The 25,910-nt window shown below is 49.6% G+C and overlaps 2 protein-coding genes across 2 annotated transcripts; one reads left to right on the forward strand and one right to left on the reverse strand.

Annotated features, from left to right (window-relative positions):
- The first annotated feature begins 2,062 nt into the window (after positions 1 to 2,062).
- On the forward strand, positions 2,063 to 14,544 carry nup160 (nucleoporin 160). Its single transcript, XM_005936901.3, has 34 exons — positions 2,063 to 2,223; positions 2,663 to 2,771; positions 2,846 to 3,056; positions 3,320 to 3,542; positions 3,619 to 3,809; positions 3,898 to 4,134; positions 4,221 to 4,318; positions 4,414 to 4,498; positions 4,574 to 4,642; positions 4,728 to 4,811; positions 4,893 to 5,063; positions 5,149 to 5,248; positions 5,325 to 5,490; positions 5,883 to 6,016; positions 6,092 to 6,252; positions 6,595 to 6,731; positions 6,812 to 6,882; positions 6,992 to 7,142; positions 7,253 to 7,322; positions 7,930 to 8,028; positions 8,122 to 8,250; positions 8,358 to 8,453; positions 8,528 to 8,622; positions 8,761 to 8,857; positions 10,574 to 10,679; positions 10,806 to 10,966; positions 11,056 to 11,116; positions 11,253 to 11,363; positions 12,527 to 12,650; positions 12,738 to 12,836; positions 12,944 to 13,085; positions 13,955 to 14,080; positions 14,160 to 14,255; positions 14,350 to 14,544. The coding sequence occupies exons 1-34, from the start codon at positions 2,133 to 2,135 to the stop codon at positions 14,446 to 14,448; spliced, it is 4,200 nt and encodes a 1,399-aa protein (XP_005936963.1). The 5' UTR covers positions 2,063 to 2,132; the 3' UTR covers positions 14,449 to 14,544.
- Positions 14,545 to 15,853: 1,309 nt separating this feature from the next.
- On the reverse strand, positions 15,854 to 25,660 carry LOC102312030 (fibroblast growth factor receptor substrate 2). The gene is made up of 8 exons (XM_042226663.1): positions 24,959 to 25,660; positions 24,185 to 24,841; positions 20,780 to 20,848; positions 20,606 to 20,697; positions 19,506 to 19,692; positions 18,439 to 18,573; positions 17,977 to 18,140; positions 15,854 to 17,159 (listed from the first exon to the last, which is right to left on the reverse strand). The coding sequence occupies exons 4-8, from the start codon at positions 20,669 to 20,671 to the stop codon at positions 16,134 to 16,136; spliced, it is 1,578 nt and encodes a 525-aa protein (XP_042082597.1). The 5' UTR covers positions 20,672 to 20,697; positions 20,780 to 20,848; positions 24,185 to 24,841; positions 24,959 to 25,660; the 3' UTR covers positions 15,854 to 16,133.
- Positions 25,661 to 25,910: the final 250 nt, after the last annotated feature.

A 25,910-nucleotide genomic window follows, 5' to 3' on the forward strand; every position in this document is an offset into this window, starting at 1 on the left:
ACCCCAGGATATGTTACAACTAACCCAGACTATGGGATTACCTGTAACATTTCACTCTTTGTGTTTGAGACCATACCATGCAATGGGTAATTGTGCTGCAGAGAAAATAGCTGCACTATTTAATAGCCGAGACATGTAAATACTTTGCATTACATTTTGAATCCACTACCTTAAAAGAGCTCCAATTTACAGACAGAAATGTCAAAAATGTTACAACTATCCCCGGTCTCCCCTACCAATCAAACTCCGACACACACACACACACACAAACACACACATAAAATCTAAAAAGAACATCTAATAATGTTAATTTCCTTCTGGGCTCTGATTGGTCAAAGCAGACATACAAAAAAACCGGACTGTCAGATTTGTACTGTTTAATGATGACGTCAGTCATCCGATCCGGCAGGTGGCGCACCTCGCAGTGGTTCGCCTACCTTAAATGAATCGTAGAAGAAGAAGCTGGAGGCGAAAACAATTTAAATTTTTGGGATTGTGTTTGATGAAAGGGTGACATGGCCTATATATATTCAGACAGATGCAAGAAAGTGTTGAATGTCATGAGGTGCTGAGTGGGAACTGACTGGGGGCTGATATGAAATCTTTAAAAGCTATATATACTGGGTTGATTAGGTCAGTATTGGATTATGGGTGTGTAGTATTTAATTCTGCTGCCAGAACAAGTCTTCGTAAGTTGGATAGTATCCAATATCAAGCGTTAAGACTTTGCTCAGGCGCATTCAAAACAACATCTGCAGCAGCACTCCAGGTAGAAATGGGGGAGATGCCATTACAAATAAGAAGAGCGCAACTGACACTGAATTACTGGGAAAATTTGCAAGGACATGGTCAAAATCATCCGACAAAAACTGTTTTCCACCCATGCTGGGAAAAAGAAAAGACGAAATCGAAGAGCTTTGGGTGGACAGTGGACAGCAGCTGACCTTAATCTGGACAAGATCAACATAAGTCAAACAGCACCGTTGCCTACAATACCACCATGGATCCATCCTGATGCAGTAGCATATTTCACATTGTTAAACAAAAAGAACAAGGAGAGGGGGTGTATCTTACATTCACATACAGTGCAGGAATATATTAATCAGTATTGTAGTCAAAATCTACACAGATGCATCAAAGAATACAGCCAACCAAAGCGGGATAGCATTTATTGTTCCTGAATTTAATATGAAGGTAGGGAAAAGGATCAGTGACGATTTATCAGTGTGCACAGGAGAAATGGTTTCATTATTGTTAGCAGTCCAGTGGGTTGAAGAAACAAAACCACTAAGTTCTGTGATAAGTTCAGACTCGAGCTCATCACTGGCCAGTTTGCAAGACTGTCACTCAGACTGCAAACTGACATTCTGATAGAGATCCAGCAAACATTGTTCAGACTTGTTATGATGGGGCTTATGGTCACATCCTTATGGTTACCAGCGCATCATGGAGTTAAAGGAAATGAAACGACAAATAGGACAGCAAAAGAAGCAACAAGGAGACCGATGGTAGGTGTGGATATTAGTGTTAGTGGGACGGAGCTCAAGAGTAGAATACGATACAAAATGAAGGAAAGGTGGCAAAAGCAATGGGAGGAGGAGAGGAAAGGGCGATGGTTGTACAACATCCAAAGGAAGGTGGGGGAAACGAGAAGTACAGGACAAAACAGGAGAGAGGAGACGATTATATCTCGACTGAGATTCGGACACACTGGTTTAAGTAGCACATTATTTTAATAGGTAAACACTGTGCAGGGGAGTGTGACTGCATAGGGAACAGGAAACAATCGAACATGTTCTGTTGCATTGTCAGCAGTATGATGCTGAAAGGAGACAACTGATCAAAAAGCTGGATGATATGAAAGTGAAGTTGGACTTGATTTATTTCGCATGAGCTCTATAAGTGAAAGTTATCAGGCTGTAGTTTGGTTTTTAAGGCAGACCCATTTGTTTCGGGGGCATTTGAATATTTTATTTTCTTTCTTCTTCATTTCGGTCCTCACTCCACACCAGTTGGTGGCGGTAATGCACCATTTTGCTGTTTGCCAACTGCCAATAAACCCTACACAGAAGAAGAAGAAGCTGGAGCGGATTTGAAAGCGCAACGCGCGGCCGCAGCGGCACGAGGACAAGATGGCGGCGGCGTTGGAGCGTAGCTACATCGAGATCTGCGGGTTCGAGAGAGAGGCCGAGCGGAGGCCGCGCGAGCTCACCGCGAATCTGGGTAACACGTGCACTTCACCTGCGCGCCGCTGTCGGCGGCTAGCAGGGAGCTAACAGCCTGACGGCCCGTACCTGCCGGCGTTAGCGTGTTAGCTTCCTGCTAGCCGCGCGCGGCCTGGGGGTGTTTCTGTTGTTGTTTTTACTTCCGAACTCTCACCTGACCAGGTGAGCGCGTAAATCTTCCTCCGTCTCCGTTTAGTGTCAGCTAGCTCCGTTAGCTGCTCACCTGTTGCGCACCTGGTCACGCAGCTGTCACGGTGAACCTGCGCTGATCACGGGGCCTTGACCTGCAGTCTTTGTTGTCTGCGCCTCCGGAAGCAGCTGATTACTGATCTGAGAAACACTGTCACCTGCTGATCAGAGCTTCAGACACCTGCAGGTCAAGAACCTGTTCAAACCGGACTCACCTGTTCTCCCTCACCTGTCTTTCCGGTCTGCAGGTGTGAGCGTGCCACCTGGCAGCCTGAAGTTTCCTGACAGCGCGGGAGCGTTTCACTATGAGGAGAGCGGGAAGCTGCTGTCGGTCACCAGCAACAGGTTCATCCACTGGTGGGTACCAGCTGCTCTCCAGGTGCTCTGCAGGTGCTGTCAGCCATTCTCTGCTAACACTCTCACTCATGCAGGTCCACGTCCGGGGACTCGGTGGTGCTGGTGGAGCAGTCTCTGGACACCAACTTGCTGAACAACGCCGTCAGGCTCCGCTTCACCCACTGTGCCGTCCTGCCCGGAGGAGTCACCATCCAGGAGACGCTCAGCAACGTCGTCATCCTCATCTCCACCAATCACAGCGTCCACAGGCTGCTACTGCCCCACCCCACGCGCATGTACCGCAGCGTGAGTAGCTGACGGTGACCCTCAGCCTGCACGCTGTCCTGTGGTGGGTGGAGAAGCCGCACCACCAGCTGCAGGACAGCGTGCGGTTGTTGATTACTGATTACCGTTATCAATTGATTAATGAAAGTGTCACTATGGACACGACGGATGAGTCAGACTTTAAGGTCTGATACCAAACTACCAACAGCCCTGTGAGATTACCATGATTACCATAGAAACAGTTATCTGTTACTGACCTCAAACACTCCTCTGTGCACGTGTAGGAGCTGGTCACAGAGTTGCACATGCAGTCCATCTTCACTGATGTGGGGAAGCTGAGCCTGCAGGACCCCGCCCACAGCGCCCTTATCCCCAGCTCAGTGGGAACCACGTCGAGTCTCGGCACTTCCTTCGCCTGGCTCAGTTACCACGGAGATGCACACTTCGCTCTGGCTTCTCCTGCTGGAGGCATCACAGTGGTCACCCTGCCGTCGCCCGATTCTCAGGGTGAGGAGGAGTTTCTATGTTTAATGTGGGCGTGGCCCGTCGGGCGGTTTTTAAGACGTGTGCTCACCGTTTCCAGGCAACATGTCGGTGCTGGAGTTGAAGAGGAGCTCTGTGATGCAGCGGCTGTCTGGGTGGATGCCCACGGCGATCCGCGGCGAGCACAGCCCGGCCGACCTCGTGCTCAGCCTCGCCGTGCGGGAGCTGGAAGAAGACTCCTTCATCTTTGCGCTGTGTCAGGACCACCGCCTGCGCATGTGGTCGCTCAGGGTGATGACATCGCACACATGCACCCAAACACATTGTTGACGTTTAACGTTTGAGTTGCCGCGTGCTGACGTGACTTCCGCCCCCTCAGGAGCATGGCTGCCTGCTGGAGGCGGACATGTTGGAGTACATGCCGGCGTGTAAGGGTGTGAAGCGCCTGCCGGGCCACGGTCACCGCCTGCGCCTGGCGTTCTCCTCCACCACAGGCTTGTGCGTCTGCGTCTACCTCGCTGTCCCTCAGCGGGGGCAGTTCACCGTGCTGCAGCTGGTCGCCACAGACAACAACCGCTACAGCCTCGAGCACATCTCCACGCTGTTCAGCACACAGGTGAACGCATGGGCAGAGCCAGGGGGCGGGCCTCGTTTTTGTGTTTGTGGTTACTTCCTGTATTCTGAACCGCTCTCTGTGAGCAGGAGACGCTTGTAGACTTCACGCTGACCTCCTCGGACATCTGGGCTCTGTGGTTGGACGAATCCAACGCCACCGTGGTCAAATACATCAGCTTCGAGCAGTGAGTCGAAATGCCAGCGTCCTCCTGATATATTCTCCACGTGTTTCCGCCGTCTGTCTCCGCACATGTTCCTCACCTGTCGGCGTGTTTCACAGCAACACGGCGGCTCAGTGGAACCAGGTGTTTGTTCAGCCTCCACCCGAAGAAGAAATCCACATCGGAGTGGACCTGGACCCCCGGGTGAGACCAGTTCAGACCAGTAACCAGTGTTTTAATGAACGGGTAGTGCTGATCATGTGATCTGACCCCTGACAGGAGACGTATCTCGAGGTTCTCTTCTCTCCTCTTCGCTTCACAGCCTCGGCCATCGTGAAAGCCCTGCAGGTGAGAACCTAGCTGTGTGTCTGATTCACTCTGATTGGTTCGCTGATTGATAACTGATTGGATGGTCTTTGTGTGGGTTGCTCAGATCTTTCGGCGAGGCTCGGAGAGGATCTGGGACCTGTCCTGGGAGGCTCTGAGGAAGGAGGTGACGCTGGCTGTTGAGAGCGAGGTAACGCAGAGCGATCTGAACCAGAACAGGAACTGTTCAGACTGTTTTTTTTAACAAGCTTCGTCTCTTTCCCTCCTGCAGCTGCAGAGCAGCATCACAGAATTCGAGTTTTCTCAGGAGGAGTACCGACAGCTGCAGGTGGAGTTCTGGTCCCGGTTCTACTCCTGCTGTCTGCAGTACCAGGAGGTCCAGGCATCTCCTCTGGGTCTGACCGTGAGCCAGCACACCGGGATGGTCTGTCTGCTCCGGAAGGTGAGTGGACCGCCTGCAGGCGTTGCTGCAGGCCTGTGGTTGTTGGCAAAGAGGTGACGCCCGTTTTCGTCCCGCTGTGTTTCAGGGCTTCCTGTCATACCTGCTGCCGTGCTTCGCCGTGGATCACCTGTACCTTTCCCACGACCAGTACCTGCTCTCAGAGGAGGAGACGCCAGTCGCAGAAGGTAAAGAGACAGCCAGTGTGTTGGTTTGACGATTGCTGTACGTCCTGATCTCACCTGTGCTCACCTGTGCTGTCAGACCCGGAGGCGGGGCGGGATGTCCTGCAGCTGGTTCAGTGCCTGCGGCTCATCAGCGACACCGTTTCTGCAGAGATGGCGTACGAGATGGAGAAAGCTCTGGAGTACCTGCAGGCGCCCGAGAGAGCGGCCGAGCTCGTCCTGGAGAACCTGCTGTGCAACGACAGGTGGGTCACATGACCCCCGACGTACTTGTTTTAAATTTAGGTTGTACGTTAAAGAAAAGCATCCTGATGGTTAATGAGCAGGAGCTCAGGTGTGCTCACAGGTACAGAGAGCGTAGAGACACTTTGAGGAGATAATCACTGAACATCCTCAGGAAATAAAAGAACTGGATCCTTCAGTGAGCGCCGCACTTCCTGTCGGTCCTTCGGTGATGATCGGGGGGGGGGAGGAGCTAAGCACAGCAGGTGGACGCCGGCTCCTCGTTTCCTTTGAAGTCATAAGCACAGGCAGCAGTGTGACTTTGTTTTCACGCGTCAGACTTTCAGAGGGTCGCAGGCTGAATTTACCGGGGTCGCTGCTGGTGATTTAAACACGTGGCGTCTGTCCTCCACAGTGATAACGTGATCGTGGATGTCCAGAACAAACTTCAGGATGTCAGAAACCCGATGGCCACCATGATGGTCCTGTTGAGAGAGATGGACCTGGAGACGGACTCCGAGGTCGGCGGGGACGGACTCGTGGCGCCCGGTAATACCCTCTCGGTGAATGAAAGTGCGACCCCGCTGTCAGTCGCTTCAGTGTGCCCTGCGCCTTGTCTTGCAGGTCAGAGCCTGAATTTAAGGATCGGCCTGTCTCAGCTGTACAGCGGCAGCACGGCGGTCTCTGTCGTCTCCCAGGCTGTGTGTCACATGGCCATGACCAGAGCGCTGTTCTGCAGAGACCTGCTCATCCTGCAGAAGCTCTACCTGCGCTTTGGAGACAATGTACGTGCACACACACACACCGTCACCTGCTTGGTGATGATGGGAAGGGAAAACTCCCTTTTGACAGGAAGATGTCTCGGCTTGTCTGTATGAGACGGTCAAGCCTGAATCAGGGGTACAAGGGGGATTTGAAGGGCTTCTGATTGGCATGTGGTAATTTTGAGAGGTTACCTGGGGGCCGAGGACCTCTTTCATGTGACAGCGCACTGCTAGAAGCTTCTTGTATCCAAGCAGCAGCTGTCCGGAGACATCCGAGAGCTTCTCACCATCACCTGATCGTCTTTCTCCTCGGTATGTTTATGAGCCACACGTGTGCAGCTCAACAGGTGTGTTTGTGTCCAGGTGTTTCTGGGTGGGGGGGCTCAGCTGCTGCAGCTACAGCAGGACCTGATTCCTCGGACCTCCCAGCTCCTGTCCTCCTATCATCTCCTCAAACATGTCAGTCAGAGCCTCGCCTCCTCCGTGCCCATCAGCACCATGTGAGCACTAATACACGCAGCACACACAGCTCTCAGGTCCGTAGCAACCACACTGAGCACTTCCTGTTCTGATGTTTCAGAGACGCCAACCTGCAGCACCTCACCGTGTTGGAGCTGTCGGACACGCCCACCATGACCTCTGGACGATCAGGTCTGCTCTGTTTGCGTGTTTAGCTTTGATTTGTGATGTGACGTCAGGGACGACGGTCCTGGTCCGTGTGGTTTTTAAAGCGTGTGCGTTTCCTGTCCCGCCCCCGCAGCTCTGAACCCTCAGACCGTTGTGGAGCTCTTCTACCAGACGGCGGCTCGCCGACTCATCGTGTCTCAGCTGTTCTCGAACCAGCAGGGCGGAGCTCTGCTCGTCTGGACTGACGTGATCTCTAGTGTGGTGCAGCTGCTCGCTCAGCTGCTGTATCCTTCATCGTGCCCTGATTGGGCTCCGCCTCTTCACGTTAAGTGAAACTCGCCAATGGTCTGTGGTGTTTAACTGCCTGTTGTTCCCTAACTGGTCTCTCTCCCAGATGGCCCAGTAACCCTGGCTTCCAGTTCCCAGAGTGTCTGCTTGCCAACTGTCAGTACACTCAGCTGCAGGTGAGGATTCCTGCTCTTCCTCAGGTTCAGAAGCTCCTCTTGGAAAGGAGGTGTTTGTAACAGGGATCGTACGGGTGCTTGAAATCCTTGAAAATGGTTGATTTTTGGGTTTGGTACTTAAAATGGTTTCATTCACACAAATAACAATTAGACTGAAAAGAGTTCTCATCACTGTAATTCCAGTTTTGTTTTTTTTCCCGGCGTTGTGGGAGTTTCTCTAACAAGCCGATTTGTTCACATTTGCACACCTGAAAGTTTGCGATGTGTTGAGTTCATGCACTACATGCATGTAAGGCAACCTTTTAACAAAAGGGGAACAAAGGTGTCGAAATCAGCCGAGGATGATTTGCTTGTTACGTCACTGAGGTCAAACATGTGCTGGAAAAGCTTGACCTTGTAAGTGCTTGAAAGTCCTTGAATTTGACCCTGGAAAGACACGTGAACCCTGTTAAATCCAATAACCTGCTGCCGTGTGATTGGCTAATTCGATATTGTACAAGGAGCAGTTGAACAGGTGTGCCTAATCATGTGGCAGAGTGGCTTTAACAACAGTCCAGATGTGCACAGCTGTAATCGATGAACAAGTCCACGTGTTGTCCCCCTGCAGGAGTACGTGCGTCTGATTGGTCCGTGGTGCCAGGTGAACATCGCCTCTTGTCGTTTCATGCTGGCTCAGTGTTACCTCGCCAACGGTGAAGGCCAGAAGGTGGGTCACCATGGCAACCTCATGTCCTACAGGCAGAGTTGCTCGCCATAACCTCACTTCCTGTGTGTTCTTTTGTTTTGCTCCTTTTGTCAGGCTCTGCGGTGCTTCCAGGAGGCAGCAACGGAGGTGGAAAAGGAGGAGTTTCTGATGAGGTTAACTGGTAGCGAGGATGAAGACGCCGCAGTCGCCCCTGCTACACCCCGACTGCAGTACTACAACAAGGTAGAAGGCGGAGATTCTGAGGTTCCACCTGACGCTGATGGTCAGAGCCGGCGAGGACAGGAAGCAGCAGCATGGCGTGTTTTAACGAATGTGCATTTTCCCCTCAGGTGCTGCGTCTGCTGGAGGACGTCGGTCTGCCCGAGCTCGTCATCCAGCTCGCCACTCTGGCCATAACAGAGGCCGTCGGCGATGTCAGCAGTCAGGTGAGACGTGGCGGTCTGACGGCAGCGTGCCGGCACGCTGTCGGTGCGTAAACTGATCTGATGTCTGTGTTCAGGCGGCGCTGTGGACGCGAATATTCAAACATCACCTGGACCTCGGACACAACAGCGAGGCATACGACGCTCTGACACAGAACCCCGACGGCAGCATGTACGCAGGCGCGCGCGCGCGCGCGCACACACACACACACACACACACACACACAGGTGGAGGTAAACGCTCTATGTTGGCAGTCAATGCTAAAGGTCAAAGGTCGCGTGTCTGAGCAGGTGTCTCCCTGTATCTTAGGCAGTTGGACTGCCTCCGTCAGCTGGTGGTGGTGCTGTGTGAACGCTCGCAGCTGCAGGATTTGGTCAACTTCCCCTACGTCAACCTGCACGACGAGGTAACGTGACCTCTGACCTTTTGACCCTGAAGTTTTAGTTTTACAGTTGTTTGCGTGAAGCTAAAACGGAAACCAGATGGAGCGGCTGGGTTAGGTCGAGGACGAGTGGTGGAGTTGTCTCTTATGAGTGGAGGTGGAGGTGGGAGTTGGTGTAAAGGTGAAACTACGTATTCACCCTTGCCTGAGACCATGAAACGAGCTTCCTCTGAAGGACGTCCTCCTGGCTGAGGAGACGAGAGGAGATCCGAGGGTGGATGCGGAGGAGGTGAATGCATGGATCCAGAAAAGGAATATGTGGATCAAAGGATGATGGTTTTACTTTCAAATAAGGACGCAACTGAGCTGCAACACATCCAGGCTTAATTAATTATTGTAAAAGTTCACCACTGCCCACCTCAGCGGCTTCTTCACTTGGGCCTCCACCCACTCTGCTTCTTCTCAGTCTGCAGCTTTACCTCCTCCGGCCTGAAACAGCTGCTCTGCGCATGTTGATGACTCCATCAACATGCGCCATAGCGGTTTAGTCAAAATCTCTACCGTTGTCCAAATTTATATTGTTATGTTGCTCTGCGTAGCTGGTTTCTCCACCCGCGCTGCGAGCTGTACTGGCGGGTCAGAGTGAGGCTTTGGTGGCCCTCGCAAACGAAATGCATCCATCTGTGATTGTGACGTCTGAGCATGTGCTGTGTAGCGACATCGTCACCTCAGGGCTGAATCCTTCGAAGGACCCGGCCCACCTGGTCTGCGTAGCCGCAAAGACCGGAAGTGCGAGGCCGTTAAATTGGACGGTCTACCCTGCGATGGGTGGCTTCTGTTGCCTAGCAACTGTGACATAAGCAGCTACAGCTGTGGTGGACGGCATGTTGGAGAGAAATAGAGAAAATCTTTATTTGACATCATTTGTTTGACTTTTTCTTTCACCTCAGTGTGATGCATCTGGGAGAACGTCACAGCTGTACAGGAGTCCTCTTGGCCAACAGTCATAAGTTTAGTTCGTAAAACCGTTTGCTAGTGTTGCCCAACACTAGTCTCATTCATTCTGATGGTACAAATCAGGGGTGGGCGGTGTAAACGGTACAAACAATATGAATTTGGCCAACGGTAGAGATTTTGACTATACCGCTATAGTGCATGTTGATGATGTCATCGAGCTGCGCCTGTTTTGGTCGAAAGCATTGCAGCGGCTGCAAACAACATCATCTGTAAATTATGCCAGGCGACAGCCACAGCAAAGAGACTAAGCACTTTTGGAATATGAGGAGAGGCACAAACTGCGCTTCCTCCACTTCTGTGCCATCGATTCATTAATGCTGAATTCTCTCGCAGCTGCTCTGTTCCCTATATAGCAGCTAGTTCAACTTCAGTAACCCTACAAACGTCACTGCTGTTTAGTTTCCTGTCTTCATTTATGTTGGAAGTGATAACAGAGCTGCACGTTTGGATTCTTTCAGAAATCTCTCAGTCAGAACATGCTATATCATGTTTAGGTGGAAGCTAGCGAGCTAACTTCCTGCTAACTTCTAACTCCGTTAAATTTAATAAATCCTGTTTTCATGGATGCCTGGATGTTAAACTTAATTGTTACACCTGGTAAAGCAGCAACGCTGATCATTGTATTGCAGATGAAAGAATTTAGACAGTTTTTAACTCTCAGTGATGCTGCAGTGTTCGTGTGACTTTGGGACCTGAGTACTGACCTTTGACCTCTGCTCTCAGGTTGTCAGCATCATTGAGTCTCGGGCCCGGGGACTCGACCTGCTCACCCACAACTACTATGAGCTGCTGTACGCCTTTCACATCGCTCGCCACAACTACCGCAAAGGTCAGTCCCCCCCACCACACACACACACACACACACACACACACACACACACACACACACACACACACACACACACACACACACGTGTCTCGTTTATCCATGTGTTGTGTGTGTGTGTGCGCTTAGCTGGGACGGTGATGTTCGAGTTTGGGATGCGTCTCGGTCGGGAAGTTCGAACCCGCCTCGGCCTTCAGAAGCAGGTGAACTGTTACTTGGCTGCTCTCAACTGTCTACGCCTCATCAGGCCGGAGTACGCCTGGATCGTCCAGCCGGTCTCCGGGGCAACGGTACACACACACACACACACACCGACTGAATCTGTGTGACCTGTCCAACAGTGTTGTGATTTTGTTTTTTGTGGGGGGTTTTCCTGCAGTACGAGCGTCCAGGTGCGTCTCCGAAGAGAAACTCTGACGGAGAGTTTCCTGCTGAGCCAGGTGAGTCTTAAATCAAACACACCAGGGCCTTTAGACTTGAAGTCCCACCATTTTCAGAGTAGATAAGGCTTCTGTCCAGGCAGGTGACGCCCCCTGGTGGCGAGCTGCTGTAACCCTTGCTCTGCTTCCTGTTCAGTCAAGCGACAGGTGGATATCCTGGAGGTCAGAGACCTGGAGAAGGAGTACATCCTGTCTCGCAGCCGGCTCACCCTCGCCCAGCACCACCCGCCCTCCGCTGCTATCGCAGGTACGCTAATGCGCGCACACATGTGTATTTATATCCTTGTGGGGACATCTCATTGACATAATGCTTTCCCTAGCTCCTGACACTGACCCTTACCCTAAACCTGTCCATAGCCTAATTGTGACCCTGACACTAAAACCACATTCTGAGTCTCAAAAATGCCGTCAAACTCGTGAGGACCCACGAGGGCTGTTTGTCCCCACAAGTATCCGGTTGTTCAGTGATGACGCGACGAATCCTACTTCCGGGTCTAAAGTAGTCTGCGTTTAATATGGCTTTTGTGTTGTTAACATGTTTAATGTTTTGTATTTTCTTCTATTTGATCTCAAAAAGCTCCTAAAACAGTCAGTGATCACTGTTGACCTCCCTCGGCTTTTATTACCGCTAATCATTTATTTAAGCTCAGTTTTTAAAACCTTAGGATGTAACTACAGCCCAGCCCATGCAGCAGTATATGAATGACTAACCTCGTATTGTGGATGGATTATCTCAGTTGTTCTCCTGGCTGAAGTTTGGTCCTTTTACAGCATCCTGCCATGCGATTACATTTGTTCCTGACCACCGAGAACACTCACGTTAACTTTTATCGAGTGGAAAAAAAGTTAGCTTGTTTATATTATGCTAACATAGCTGTGTCGCTAGCGGTCACGTAGCACATCATTATATACCAGCTAGCCAAACTTCAGTAACCCTACAAACGTCACTGCTGTTTAGTTTTCTGTCTTCATTTATGTTGGAAGTGATAACAGAGCTGTACGTTTTAATTTGTTTCCAAAACCCCGCAGTCAGGACATGCTATATTGTATTTAGATAGAAGCTAGCGAGCTAACTTCCTGCTAACTTCTAACTCCGTTAAATGTCATAAATTCCGTTTTCATGGATGCCTGGATGTTAAACTCAATTGTTACACCTGGTAGAGCAGAACGCTGATCATTTTATTAAAGATGAAAGACTTTAGACAGTTTTTCAACTCTCAGTAATGCCACAGTGATCGTTTGATATATGGACCTGCAGCGCAGTTCAGTGACGTCAGACTGAACAACCGGATAGTAAACTACCAACTTTTGGTCCCCATGAAGATGTTAATATCCGTATATACACACACGCACACACACACACACAGGCGGAGCTTTACAGTAAACAGGTGACCATGTAACTGTGTGTAGGCGGAGCCTCGGCGGCAGAGCTGCTGGTCTTGCTGGTTCAGACGGGACTCTTTGACTCTGCGCTGGTTCTAAGTCGCACCTTCAACCTGAGCCTGACACCCGTCTTTGAGGGCCTCGCCTTCAAGTAGGTCCACCACCGCACGCCTCAGCGGCGCTCTCCATTTACGGCTTTGTCTTTTTCACCTATTTGTTTACCTCGCACTGTTTTCAGGTGCATCAAGCTGCAGCTTGGAGGGGAGGAGTCTCAGAACGAAGCCTGGAGCTGGTTGGCTGTTAATCAGCTGTCAGTTGTCAACACCAAAGAGTCCAGGTGTGCTTCCAACAATCACTTACTGATTGACACTTCTTTGTTTATCTGCAGGAAACAGACGCCCGTGGACCTCCATATAACTAACAACAACCTCCTTCTGTTCGCAGCACCGCAGACGAGGCGTGGCGTCTCCTCGCCTCCTACCTGGACAAGTATCCTTCCACCAATGGGCAGCATCACCGCTACGTCATCCACAAGCTGCTGTCACATGGTGTCCCTCTACCCGATTGGCTGGTCAAAGGCTACAAGGTGAGAGCTCGGCTGGTGAAGAGGAGTGGGCGGGGTTACAGGTAGTAGGGCTGCACGATTTTGCATAAAATGAGAATCACGATTTTTTGGCTTAGAATTGAGATCACGATTCTCTCACGATTCTCTTTTCCAGTATAAATATTTATTGCACTTATTAACTGCACATCAACTTCGTAACAGTTGAGACTGAACATAAAAACAATAAATAAACATAAAACAACAAATGTCTCACATTTTGTTGCTGTACTGCTTGAAATTCCGTCTCCACCGTTGCTCGACGCTGCGTGTACAGAGCAGGTAGTGCAACAATAGAAAAACAGTTGCGGGACGGCACTGTGCAGCGTTTGTCTAGAGTGTTGATCGTTTTCCTAAATCCCTCGTTTTGCACAGTGTTGATGGGAGCCATATCTTTGGTCAGGTGATAAGTGATAGCCTCCATAATGTCTTTGTGCCTGCGGGAGTTCAACATGTATAGGGAAGCGCTGTATAAGGTTCCCGTTATTGATGTTTGGGTGGTTGACCGGGACGGATTTTCTCCTGTCACTTTCTCGTCATCCCTGACGTGCTCTCCGTTGTTTTTTCCCCTGTTAATTTTAGCATCACACGGCACAGCTTCTGTATCACGTGGTATAAGGCTCCGCCCTTGTCATTTGTTGAGCAGGAAGAGTGAGCGCTTGTTTTCAAGCAGAGTACGTCCTGGATCAAAATGCGCTACAATTGTCTTTTTTTTCCTTTTTTTTAAAAATCGTTGTCATTTGGAAATGAGATCGCACATAAGTATGAATCGAGATCGCGATTTTCTAACGATTAATCGTGCAGCCCTGCCAGGTAGGGTTTGTTTTTTCCCACCATGCCCCTCTCTGTTTCAGCGCGTGGACGCTCCGTCTCTGCTGCGCCTCCTCCTGAATTTTGACCTGCTGGAGGCGGCGGCAGAGCTCGTGTTGGAGTATGTGGACGCCGTCCTGGGGCGTGGTCACCAGTACTTTGGAATTGAGGTAAAAGTCACGCCGACATGCATATCTGTGACGTGTCGGTGCTGTTTTAACGCCTTTCCTTTTTACTCGCCTTTTTCAGCGGCCGCTCTCTGCCACGTCTCCCCCAGCATGGCTGCCGTACACGTCCATCGACCAGCTCCTGCAGGCGCTGAACGAGACGCAGACCCAAGGCGCCGTGAGTCACTTCCTGTTTCCTGTCAGTGCACTTGAGTGAATTGAGACGCGCACATGTGACCTGACGCTCTGCACTTACTGTTTTGTTTTTCCAGCTTTATAACAAAGTCCGAGACAAATTAGACGAGTACCATCGCACCGTGGAGCTGATGAGCAGGCGGAGACTCGCCACGCAGGGCCGGCACGCTGAGTGAGGCGGCCGTGTAAATATTTTATAATCTGTCATCAGTTTTGTACTGTCGTGTTTTTCAGATGTAAATGTGATGAAATAAAGTGTTTTCTAAGTTTGAGTCTGTCTCACACATCAATCGTGTGACCTTTAGACCAATGGGGTCGATCAATATTCATCATATTGATCACCTGTTGCTAACAGTCCTGTGGAGGGCCCAAAGGTGTAGATCTGCAGAGCGTGAGCGGCGAGATGTACTCGAGTATTTGATACTGGGGTCATGTTTAGGGTGTAGGGTCAGATGTGTGGGGTGGATGAGTAACACACCTGTAGGTTACAGTAAAATAAAAGCAGGTGGATGACACAGATTAGCGCAGTAACATAAACACCTGGATTCCACAGACTGTGTACAGCGTCCTGTCCCACAGCCAGTGAATGGATGTGATTGGTTGAACAGGTATTGTCAGGACACGTTTTCAGCATTCTCTCCTAAACCTGCTGCGCTGAGGTCATACAGGAAAACACCTGTGTGCTCAGGTGCAGTGATGCTGACGAAGGCCAGGTTTCATAGTTCTTCCTGTGTAAGAACCAGGATGGGACTGAAGGGCAGGGTTTCATTAAAGTACTACATCGTTCTCACAAGATAAAAAGTAAGTGGACAGACTGTCTAAATGTAAGAGTTGCTTTTAACACTGCAGATCCCACAGACAGCAAAAAGTAAATCTGTAAAGCTGCTGAGCAAAAGCTGAAAGTCTGCACTTCAGTCACATGTGGTGCCTTCATCAGTCATCGCCAAACTGCAGATCTTCTCTCACTGCTGCACCAGAAACCCGAGTTCAGACTAGTGATGCACGAATCATGAACGAGTCATTCAATACTCATGATTCACAAGCCCAACTGACTCACTGACTCATCCCTGTTGCTGTTAGCAGCTATGTATTAGCTTATAATTAAAATTGTGGAGAAAAACAACATCCAGTATCGTAACAAAAAGATTTCTGCTCTGAACTGGAAGAAAAAACCCTGAGTAGAAGCTCACATCAAGACAATAGCTCCTCGGTTCACAGTAGCATCGCTCTGCTAACATGCTAACAGCACATTTGAGCTATGTTTATTAAGCAATTTTGATAGGAAATTGCTTAATTTTAGAAATGTCTTTGCTCTTTTTCCTCTATAAAATAGTTGTTTTCTTTTAGAATCACTCATCTTAGCAGTAGGATTTACATGAAAAGAGAAACAAATTAAGTTTGAGTGAAAATGTACATTTTTTGCACTCTCTGGTCAACTGACTCAGTGGAAAAATGACTCAAAAAACCCGATTCACTTTGGTGAGTGACTCATTAAAACTTGATTCAGTAAAAAGAATCAAATTTACCATCACTAGTTCAGACATTTAAATGAGCTAAACAGACTCCTCCCCAAACAGGCTCTGCAGTAGAAATAAAACCAGACTTTTATTGTGGCACATCTACTGTACATGTAGAACATAAGTGACTTACAGCAGCACGTAGTGACTCGTATAAAAGGCTAAATGGAATGCTTTGTTCAGTAATACTGATTTGTACCATATAAGGAAGTCTATTACATCATCAGCACGCCGCCTCCAGCAGAGGTATGTCATCATCAGTCTGTCTGCAGGAAGTGTCCGGCTCATGGAGTCCGTATGCGGCTCGGCGTGGAGCCCAGAGTAAAAACGGGGGAGGGGGGGTGTCACGCCGTGCTTTTGGTGGGCAGCTCCGTGCTGTTGTGTCTCGTCTTGCGTGACGTGCCATCGTCCCGCGGCCGCGCCTTCTGTAAGTTGGACATGGCAGCGGTGCGCTCGATGTCGATGAGGGCATAGAGTTCGGTGCGGCGGGTGGGGGTGGTGGGGGGCAACGGCGAGGAGGGGGTGCGCGGTGTGTGGGGATTGCTCCCGTCGGAGGCGCCTTTGTTCCCGGCCCCGCTGTCCATCTCCACCTCGATGTAGTTGAGCGTCTTGGGCGGCTCGCTGTGGCCCGACACCAGCGGCCGGCGGAAGTCAAAGTTGAAGATGGTGGGCCCATCAACGCGGCGGCGGGCCGTGTCAGGCCGATGGGCGCTGAGCGGCGCCGTGACGTTCTCTGTGTTGACGTAGTTGTGCGAGGACTCCAGCGCAGCGGACAACGGGTGGGAGTAGGAGTGGTGCAGGTGGTGGTGGGCATGGTGGTTGTAGCCATTGAGCGACGGCGTTTTGGAGCCGCCGCAGCTCTTCTCCTCGTCCTCGGAGCTCGGCTTCCTCGCCTCCCACACGGGCGGAAGCGCTGGCAGGTTCTCATAGTCCAGCAGGGCCGTGCGCCGCTGGGCCGAGTTATTGACATTCTGCAGGTCGGGTGTGAGGGGGGGCGGGCGGTGGCGGCGAGGAGCCGACGAGCCGTTGGAGTGCGTGGCGGCGGGTTCAGGCTCGGTGGGCTTCTCGCCGTGGCCGTTAGTCTCTTGGTGCTCGGCGGCATCCTTCAGCGCCTTCTGCCGCCGCTCCATCAGCTGCCTCTGAACAGGCGTGGGGCCCAGCACAAAACGCACGCCTTGTGGCTCCAGCAACACCTGTGGCTCTGCTGGGGTGGGCGTCGGTGGCGGTGGCTCCCCACGGACCCTCGGAGGGGGCGGAGGCGTCGGCGGACACTGAGATTGTGGAGAGGTAGGGCTCTCCAGCGGGGTGGTGACAGTTAGCGGGCTCGGCTGCTCCTCCAGGAGCCCCGTGGTGTTGACGTAGGTGTGTACCTGTGAACAGATAGATAGGTGAGACCCAGTTACCTACAGGTCACCATACTGACAAACTTTAAAGTGACAGAAAGCTTCAGGAGCACGGAAAACATCTGGAAACGATCACCTGAACCCTCGGACTGTCCAGGTGTGTCACATCTCTCATTTATTTAGATGACGAGCAGTCCAAGTCCTCCAGGTAAAGCTAACAGGTCAGGGGAGTGAGACACCTGTACAATCATCAGTGGTCCCCAGGTGATCTCTCAGGAGAGTTTTCAGGTAGCAGATTCCTTCAGCTGGACTTTATGTTCTGCTAGTGAAGATCAGACCTGTGTCTACCTGATCTAAAAACTGATGGGTCAGCACTGCAGGTTAAACTCAACGTTTTCTTCAGGTGTTTGATTAAAATGCAGGAGCTACTGTTACCTAAGGTCTGAGGTATAGATTGATGTGGTCGACAGGTTTCTGATCGATTTCTGTGTATTACTGTGTTGAAACTAACTGACACAATGCTTTTCTAATGAGGGGTCATTTCAGCCTATTGGTCAACATGATAACATCACAGTATCTGATAAAACCTTCAGGGGCTTGAGGTGTACTTGTGTCAGGTTTAATGGGTCACTATATTGTAGAAAGAGTTTACCAGCAGTCTGGGGCTTTTATTGTGAAAGGCAGATGCAGGAAGAAGCCGTTCTCTGCTTGTGCATAGAACAAAACACTTCCTGTGCAGGTGTATTTTAACCATGCTCAAAAGTGACTGGGCAGTGCTGCTGAAAGTGCACACAGAGCTCAGGATGTCCCACCCCCGACAGCGAGGATCGCAGGTGAGACTTACCGCTTCATCGGCCACCAGCAGAGGGTGCGTAGACTCCTCCCCCACCGACGGCAGCCGGGTGCTCGCCACAGACGGGTGACGACTGGATGGGTGAGATGGTGCCTCGCCTACAGATGGGATCCGCGTGACACCGTTTGGCACAGACGGCACTGAGTAGCCGAGAGCTGCAGCCAGAGGGGAAAGAGAGATGGGAGGAGTTTAGTGAGTAAGCATGTGACCTGCACCTGTAAACGTCACATGGTAAAAATACACTAACACCTGAATTTCATGTTGAAGGCTTTAAGATATTCAAGCCTCCAATCACTGATCACCCTCCTGACAGCACCTGACCTGGTCTCCAACAGGAATTGACATGAACCTTCACTTCATCTAACAGTCACCAGAGGGCGACACAACACAGATTTGGTGCTCTCTTTCCCTCCCCACATGTCATTTCACTCCACGGTTGTCAGGTGTTTTTACCTGCAGGCGTGAGCGCCGCCTGGTGGCTGGGTTCCAGCACAGCCTCCTCCACCACGCTGATGCTGTGGCTGTGCATCACCTCCTGCAGCATGTTGAAGATCTCCTCAGCGCGAGCACACTTGAAGGCAAAGATGCCTGAACACACACACACAGGTTAAAATGAGCACCCACACCTGGTCAGGTAGAAACAGCCAGGTTTAAACTACAGAACACAGTTTGAATTAGGACAATCAAACTGAGCTCAGGTGAGTCCAGGAGGAGGTGGAGCTTACAGGTGAAGTCACAGTGAAGGGTTCACCAACAGCAACAACATTAAGAACACTTACAGGTGAGATCAGTAACAGGTAATCTGGTTACTGTGGTTACTATGCTGCACTCTGTCAGCTGCAGCCTCACACACAGGAAACAGGAAGAGAGATGAGGGGATCGGTCTAATCTCTGAAGACACAAACAGCTTCCTGCCCAAGGAGGCAATCAGCAGGCAGGAAACAAACAAGCCAATCAGAGCTGAGGAAAGTTTTTCTCATGTCACTAGCACGCTATTGTGGTGGGCGGACCCAGAGTCATGCTCTGGATGAGTGATGCTGCGACTGAGCATTTGCAGAAAAATGCACATGATCTACAATCACTGAAGTGAAAATTTAGCTCCTCCTACATCTAAGAGACGTTCCTACAATGGACGCTGAGCGGTGGGAGGAGCTGCTGATCAACTATCAGAATGATCCAGATCAACTGGTTTTCTATTGATCTGGATCATTTTGGTGGTTCTGCTGACTCCTCACAGGAACCAAAGCCAGGTGGATCACGCACCACACACACTGCAGGCAGGTTTTGATCCACACGCTCTTTCACCGACAGCTGATCAATACTGATCGGGGGCGGGGCAGGACAAAGGACATTCTGCTGAGACTTACTAGGCCACCTGACCTAACGGCCCCTCCTACACCCCCCTCCTGACAGCGAATCATAGCAAGGCAGAGACCAGAAACAAGAAACACCTTTAATCAACACACACACACACGATCTTGTGGTGACCTCATTTCCTGTTGGCACACACGGATTCTTACCTTGGCCCGTCTGGCAGCGGCGGCCGCTCTCGAACGAGAACAGGTTAGAGTCGTAGCCATAGCGGCGCAGGCACAGATAAGGCCACCTGACGTCATCGCGGCGATGGGTATGGAGGACGAGCTCGGCGTCGGTCAGCTCCATCACTCCCGAGCCCAGTTCGTTTCCATCGTCGTCCACATTGATCACCTGACGGGCAGAGAGAGAGAGAGCGTCATGACCTCTGACATTTCACGCCTTTACCGGCACCACACCCAGTATCGGCACACATCTGCAGAAATCAGTGAATCTTAATCCTGAGGATGAGTTTAACGGAGCGTGCTCTGTCTTCATGCTGAACACAAGACGTGAACTTCTCACGGCCTTGTGTTCAGAAGCAAACAAACATCTAACGCCACCTACAAACTGACGGAGGTCGTGCAGCCTGCAGCTGCTCATTTAAGCCCGAGGACCTTCTACATCACAAACATCTCCACAGACTGAAGTTTTATTTAAGCACCACATGGCGGATCTTTGTTTACTATGCAGTGAGACAGCAAACGTAGCCCGTCATGATCACCCAGTTACTGCCGATGTCACTCTGTGACATCACATTTCATTCTGTTAGCTGCAACCAACCACACGACGTTACAGCTATGTCAGTTTGTATGAGCAGCGCTCAGTGGCGTGAATCAGCATATGTGCAGCGTTTCATGTCCCCTTTAAAGGGACAGTGCACTCAAAAATTTGGATAAGACCACTGTGACCCGGAGAACCTGCGCCCTCTCAATGAGGCGGATATCACCTCCTGCCTGCTGGTCATAAATTATTGATGATTTGAGCAATCAGAGGACGAGAACTTTAACCACGTGACCTGAAGATTCTCCTCCCTTTTCTTAGATCAGCTGATCTCTGACTCATTTCCCAGCATAAACCCGTTTAGACTTACAGCCCATTGCTGTTACAGCTGTGGGAGCTGAGGCTCCGCCCACAGCCCAACCTGCTCACCAATCGGCCACCCTCACGTGGAGACACGTCGGCAGGTGTGCAGCAGGGCTGTGAGTAATGAGCGAGCGACGGGACGTGTGGGCGTACAGGTGAGGCAGGCCGGGGCAGGACTCACCTTGAATTTACTCTGATGATTATCTGGAATCGACTCTTTCTCTGGACAGCTTAGGCAGCTACCCATGGCTTCTTCAGAGCACCATCTGATGTCTGCAGCAAGGAGAAGGCACGTGAGGAAACATGGCAGCACCCAGACGACGCACGCACCCTGCTCCCCGATTGGTGGACTCACCTAGATCCTGCCTCCGGTAGCCCTGCTTCCATCCTCAGAGCCGTCAGGGGTCAAACAGGAACAGCAGCTCTGCACAAGAAACAGCAGGTGAGGCTCAGTGCACCAAAATAAAAGATCACACTGCCCTCTGACATCACTCTGCATCATCAACAGTCTCGGTTTGTTTGTTTTTTGCATTATTTTGTCTGATGATTTTCAGGTGACATTTGGTGTTAAAGAAGTTGATCATAAAACAGAGTTTGGCATTTTGCGCCACACTTCACTCGTGTTACTGTCACCTTAATAACACGACAGGCATTCATGAGGACGCCAGATCGCTTTGATACCCTGACCCTGTGACCATTGCTCAACGCTTCCTCATTTCTTCTGTCCAGTCTGACGATAAGGTGCCGTGACCTCTGACCCTTCTGTTTTTCTGCTGCCGTTTTTCTCTTTCATCATAACAGTGCTCCTGTTAATTAAACAAATTATTTATGTTTTTTAATATAAAAAACATTAGCTGGCTTTTGGGATTGTTACGCAGTCTCCAGCTTGCAGCACGCCACTTCAAGCTGCCGCTGCCGGATTACTCTCAAAGACAAAAACGCTCTAAAATCATCCTTCCACAAAAAACTGTTTAAAGAGGCTAAAACATAGTTCAATGCTCGGATCAATGTCGGCTCAATCACCGATCGCAGTGTGTCTCGTTTTCAGAGCCGTCACACAGTCACTGATGTGCTGGCAGAGGGTGCATCACACATCCTGTGACACTCTCAAACACAGCATCGGTCTGCGCTTTCATGCGTCACAGAAATCTCGATCATTACTCCTGAAATCATTTTTGCTGCTGCTGTAATGACGCAGCTCTGATGATCCAGGCTGAACTGTTTACGTCTGACGGCTGCCTCTCATTGGTCCGTCACTTTCTTTGGTCGTTGCTCTTAATGAGATTGGATTTTAAAGTTTCTTTTCATTCAAATGAATTCTTTAATTCATTTTCATGATTTTATTGGATGGAGGAAAACTGTCAAATTAAAAATAATCAGAATTCACCTGTTTAGTTTTCTAAACCTGAGACGGTGCTTTCTGCAGACTCACTGGGAACTGCAGGAAACCACTGCCAGATCCAGATTACGCAAGTGAAGCTCAGTTTAACAAATAAACTTATTATTTTACAGGTTCAGCGTGTGAGGGCGTTCAAGGCTTTACTCACTCACTTTAATCATTTGCCCGACAGACAGCCCCGCCCGCCCCGTGAGCCGGCGCCTTCGCTTGCGCTGGACTCAAACAGGAAACTATTATAAAGCCATCATTTTTATTTACAGGTGGAAGCAGCGACCGAACGCCGCATAGCTGACACATACGTGTCACTGTCCAAGAAAAGGGAAAATGATCTTAAAACAGCCTCTGACCAGCTTCAGAAAAGAAAATAAACTTTACCTAGCCTTACCATAGCTGCTTCAGTCATCAATAATCAATAACCAGGTTTAGTTTCATTGTTTTCAGCTGCAGAGCAGTCAAGTGTGTCTGAAATCATCAGCTCCACCTCAGTGCGGTCACACTGGGTCAACCCACCGGGCGATGGGTCGGCATTTGTTCCATTTAGCAAAATTCGATGACCACATCGCCTTCATCTAAAATCTGACACATGAAGATTAAAAACATCTACACTAATCTGAGCGCATCACAAACTTTTACAGCTGATTTTTATGCTTTTATTTTGAAGGTCCGAGTGACTCTGTTTACTTTCTGTGGGTTAAACGTGCTTTAACGAGTTTCGGCTTTTTGAAGTTTTATCCAAAGCAGGGTTCAGATTCGGGGACTGATCAATATCCAGACATTAATGCAAGTTATTATCAATAAATCTAAACATGACGACGGGGACACGTGAGCCCAAAACATCTCACAGCACTGATCCATCGGGTAAGCAGAAGGTTGGAGGTTCACACCGTCTTCATGTTGGCGTGTTAGTATTTTGGCCTTTTCCGTGGACCAATTTACTGATTTATTTTTTTTCTATTCTTATTTTATTTTTGTGATTCACCTTTTCTTCCCATCTCCTGTGCTGCAGTTAATTTTCCTCTGTGTGGGATTAAATATAACGTCCATGTTTATGTAGAAGTGACATGAAACGTCTCACCAGAGTCCATTCACAAAAACAGATTATACCTGGCGGGAAACTCGGCCACTTTTTCACGTTTCACTGAATTACCTGTGATCCAAACAGACCCTGCGTCACAGCAGTAGGGACAGGGGCAGACCCGGAGCTCACCTGTTCTCTCAGGTAAAAGTCCTGTTTACCTGAATGGTGTCTGGTGAAGAGTCGGGGTGAACAGCAGGAAACCACGATGACAGTCTCCTGACCTCACACTGTTTTTCCTTTAATCTGTCACTCTAAAATCAATCTTCAAAGCTTTTTACAACCGCATGTCCCAACATTTAAACATTAAAAACCTTTAATCAACTAATTATCTGATTAATCAGCCAGCTGTTTCTCTTCCAGTCAGGTAATTAACAATGATTGGTAATCAATAAATGGATGAAGTCTGAATTTAAATGAAAAAAAAAAACAAAAAAAAACATTTTTTTTACTGATTAGAAAATACTAAGACTGGCTGATATTGATCTGACTGATTTCACCCAACCGTGTCAGTCTGATGGGTTTGATGTTAAATTAAGCTATAGATGAGGAAGATAAAATAAAATAAACTGAGGAACGAGGATTGTAAATGTCGACATCCTAGAGTTGATCGATCAATATAAGAAATCTCAATAACCTATAATAATCAGCTAATCAATATTCCAAACCCCCACAGATCCTTTGACTCAGTCGTTCAGATAATTATTAGCCTGTTTATCAATAAATAACGAAGATAATTTCCTGCCAGAAGAGTTTAAACGGTTCCCTTATATAGCACACTGATTTTTGAAGGCAGGTCTCTGGAGCAGCTGACTGATTAATCAATAAAATAACTGACAGATGATAAGATGAAACTGGCACCGATTGATTAATCGATCACTGACTGAATGAAAGCAGCCTGATCTTTGTGTTTCTGTCCTTCCTTGTTTTGAATCACTCACTCAGAATGCGTGTGTGTGTGCGTGCGTGCGTGCGTGCGGGGGGAGGCTGAAAACACTGACTTATTACTTTACCACAGTGTGTGTGAGATAATGGCCCGTGTTTCTTTCTCTCTGGGTCACAGCCTCTCCCCGCGAGACCGCGCCACTCTCGCCCCGCTCTCGGTGAACTTTGTTGGGCTGACAAACTTCGGTGTGTGGGTGTAATGGCAGCTAGCAGCACGGAGCTAAGCTCAATAAGCTAACCGTGATTTCAGCTAATTAGCTCGGGGCTACACACCGACGCACTCCGCCCGCTCGTTCCCACAAACATCCAACAAACAGCCCGGGACAAAGAAACATACTTACGGGGCTACTTCGCCGTGTCCGATGGGAGCATCCAAACCGCGGGACGCCCTTGGGGCCGCTCGGCAGCTCGGATTGGGCCGAGAAGACGCTGGGGCAGCTAGCGTTAGCCGCGGCTACAGCCGCAGATCCTCCATCTTTCCTCTTCGCCGCTGAGCGCCAAAAAACAATTACAACTTCTTCCAGCCGCCGCTAACGCTGCTGTCTGCGCCGATTAACCAGCGGGAAGCGGCTCAAACCCATCGACGAGCCTTCGGGGTACTCTGCAGACTTCCCCCCCGCGTCCTCACACACTTTTTTCGCCTTTAAAACACTCTTTGGTTCACTCACAGCGTCCTCTGTTCGGCCTCACTCCGACAAACTTCCGACACTTCACAGCCTTGATGTGGAAAGCCCGCCACACGGCGCATGCGCGGCCTCTGGAGCTTGGGACAGCCGGGGCCTCTCCCCGCCAGACGCCGAGACACACTGCAACTAAACACACACACACACACAGCTACCAAAACACACACACCTAACCACAATCTAACTGTGATGCTAAAACCACATTCTGAGTCTCAACAATGTCTTCAAACTTGTGGGGACGGGCACTTTGTCCCCATAAGGCCTCTTGGTCCCCACAAGCATAGTAGTGTTCCAATTTCTGGTCCTCACAACAATCTAAACATGGCACACAGACACACACAAACACATGTCAGGATAACAGTGTAAGTGATCAAAAGTCCTACAAATTTCTCATAAAATCCTGAAATAACTCTGTAACAGAAAGTGTCTGACCTTTGACCTTTGGATAAGGACAAAGGTAAAAGCACGTGCAGTTCAGCGTGGGCTTAATGGGGGTGGGGGGTTGACCTGAAACCTTGGTAGACAACAGTGAATTCAGCCGGCTGCTTTGAGACAACCACGGATCGATTAACAAGACCGAGCAGGAACAAAACCGCTCTTCAGACAGGCAGAGATCCTTAAACCTGCGTTCTGTCCGATGCCCAGCAAGACTCCTCTTCGCCTGCTTCAGGTGTGAGCTGCAGGTGGTAAACAGGAGATGGTGGGTTTGAGTCCCAGTGACGCTGAGGGGGAACATCTCACAGGCAGGAAGAGTGCTCGCACAGATGAGGTTTCTTCTTCCTCATACCTGAGCTTCAGACCAGAGTAATCAATATCCTGCTGATCATTCTGAGGTCCAGGTTTGAACTAAGGTCACATGCTCTTTACAAACATCACACGCTTGCTCTGATCTCACTGACAGTAACAGTTATTATAAAACTTTTATATGAATTATTTACATGTAATTTAGCTATTTTGTAAAAGTCACTAAATCAGACCACTGATCAGAAATGATTCAAATATTATTGATAAATCATTAAACCAGTTTCATTCCTCACGCTGTAAAGTGTGCATGTTAGTCCCCGTAGGGAAATAGTTCCTCTGCATTTAACCCATTCACCCAGTGAAGCAGTGGGCAGCCGCCAGTGCAGCGCCCGGGGAGCAGTGTGTAGGGACGGTACCTTGCTCAAGGGTACCTCAGGGTAGCCGTTCAGTGGAGTCGAACCACCGACCTTCCGATTATGGGGCCACCACTCTACCTACTGAGCTATCCCTGCCGTTACTTTATTAAACTGATCTGATTTTAAAATGTTAATTTAATAAGGAAACTATAATCTTCTGTCTCACTAGCATCATATTCTTATGGGCAGAATATCTTTAGATTAATGAATAAAAAATATATTTT

The sequence above is a fragment of the Haplochromis burtoni genome, unplaced genomic scaffold, assembly GCF_018398535.1.
Source record: "Haplochromis burtoni strain Fernald_Lab_line unplaced genomic scaffold, NCSU_Asbu1 Contig_222, whole genome shotgun sequence".
Taxonomy (NCBI): Eukaryota; Metazoa; Chordata; class Actinopteri; order Cichliformes; family Cichlidae; genus Haplochromis; species Haplochromis burtoni.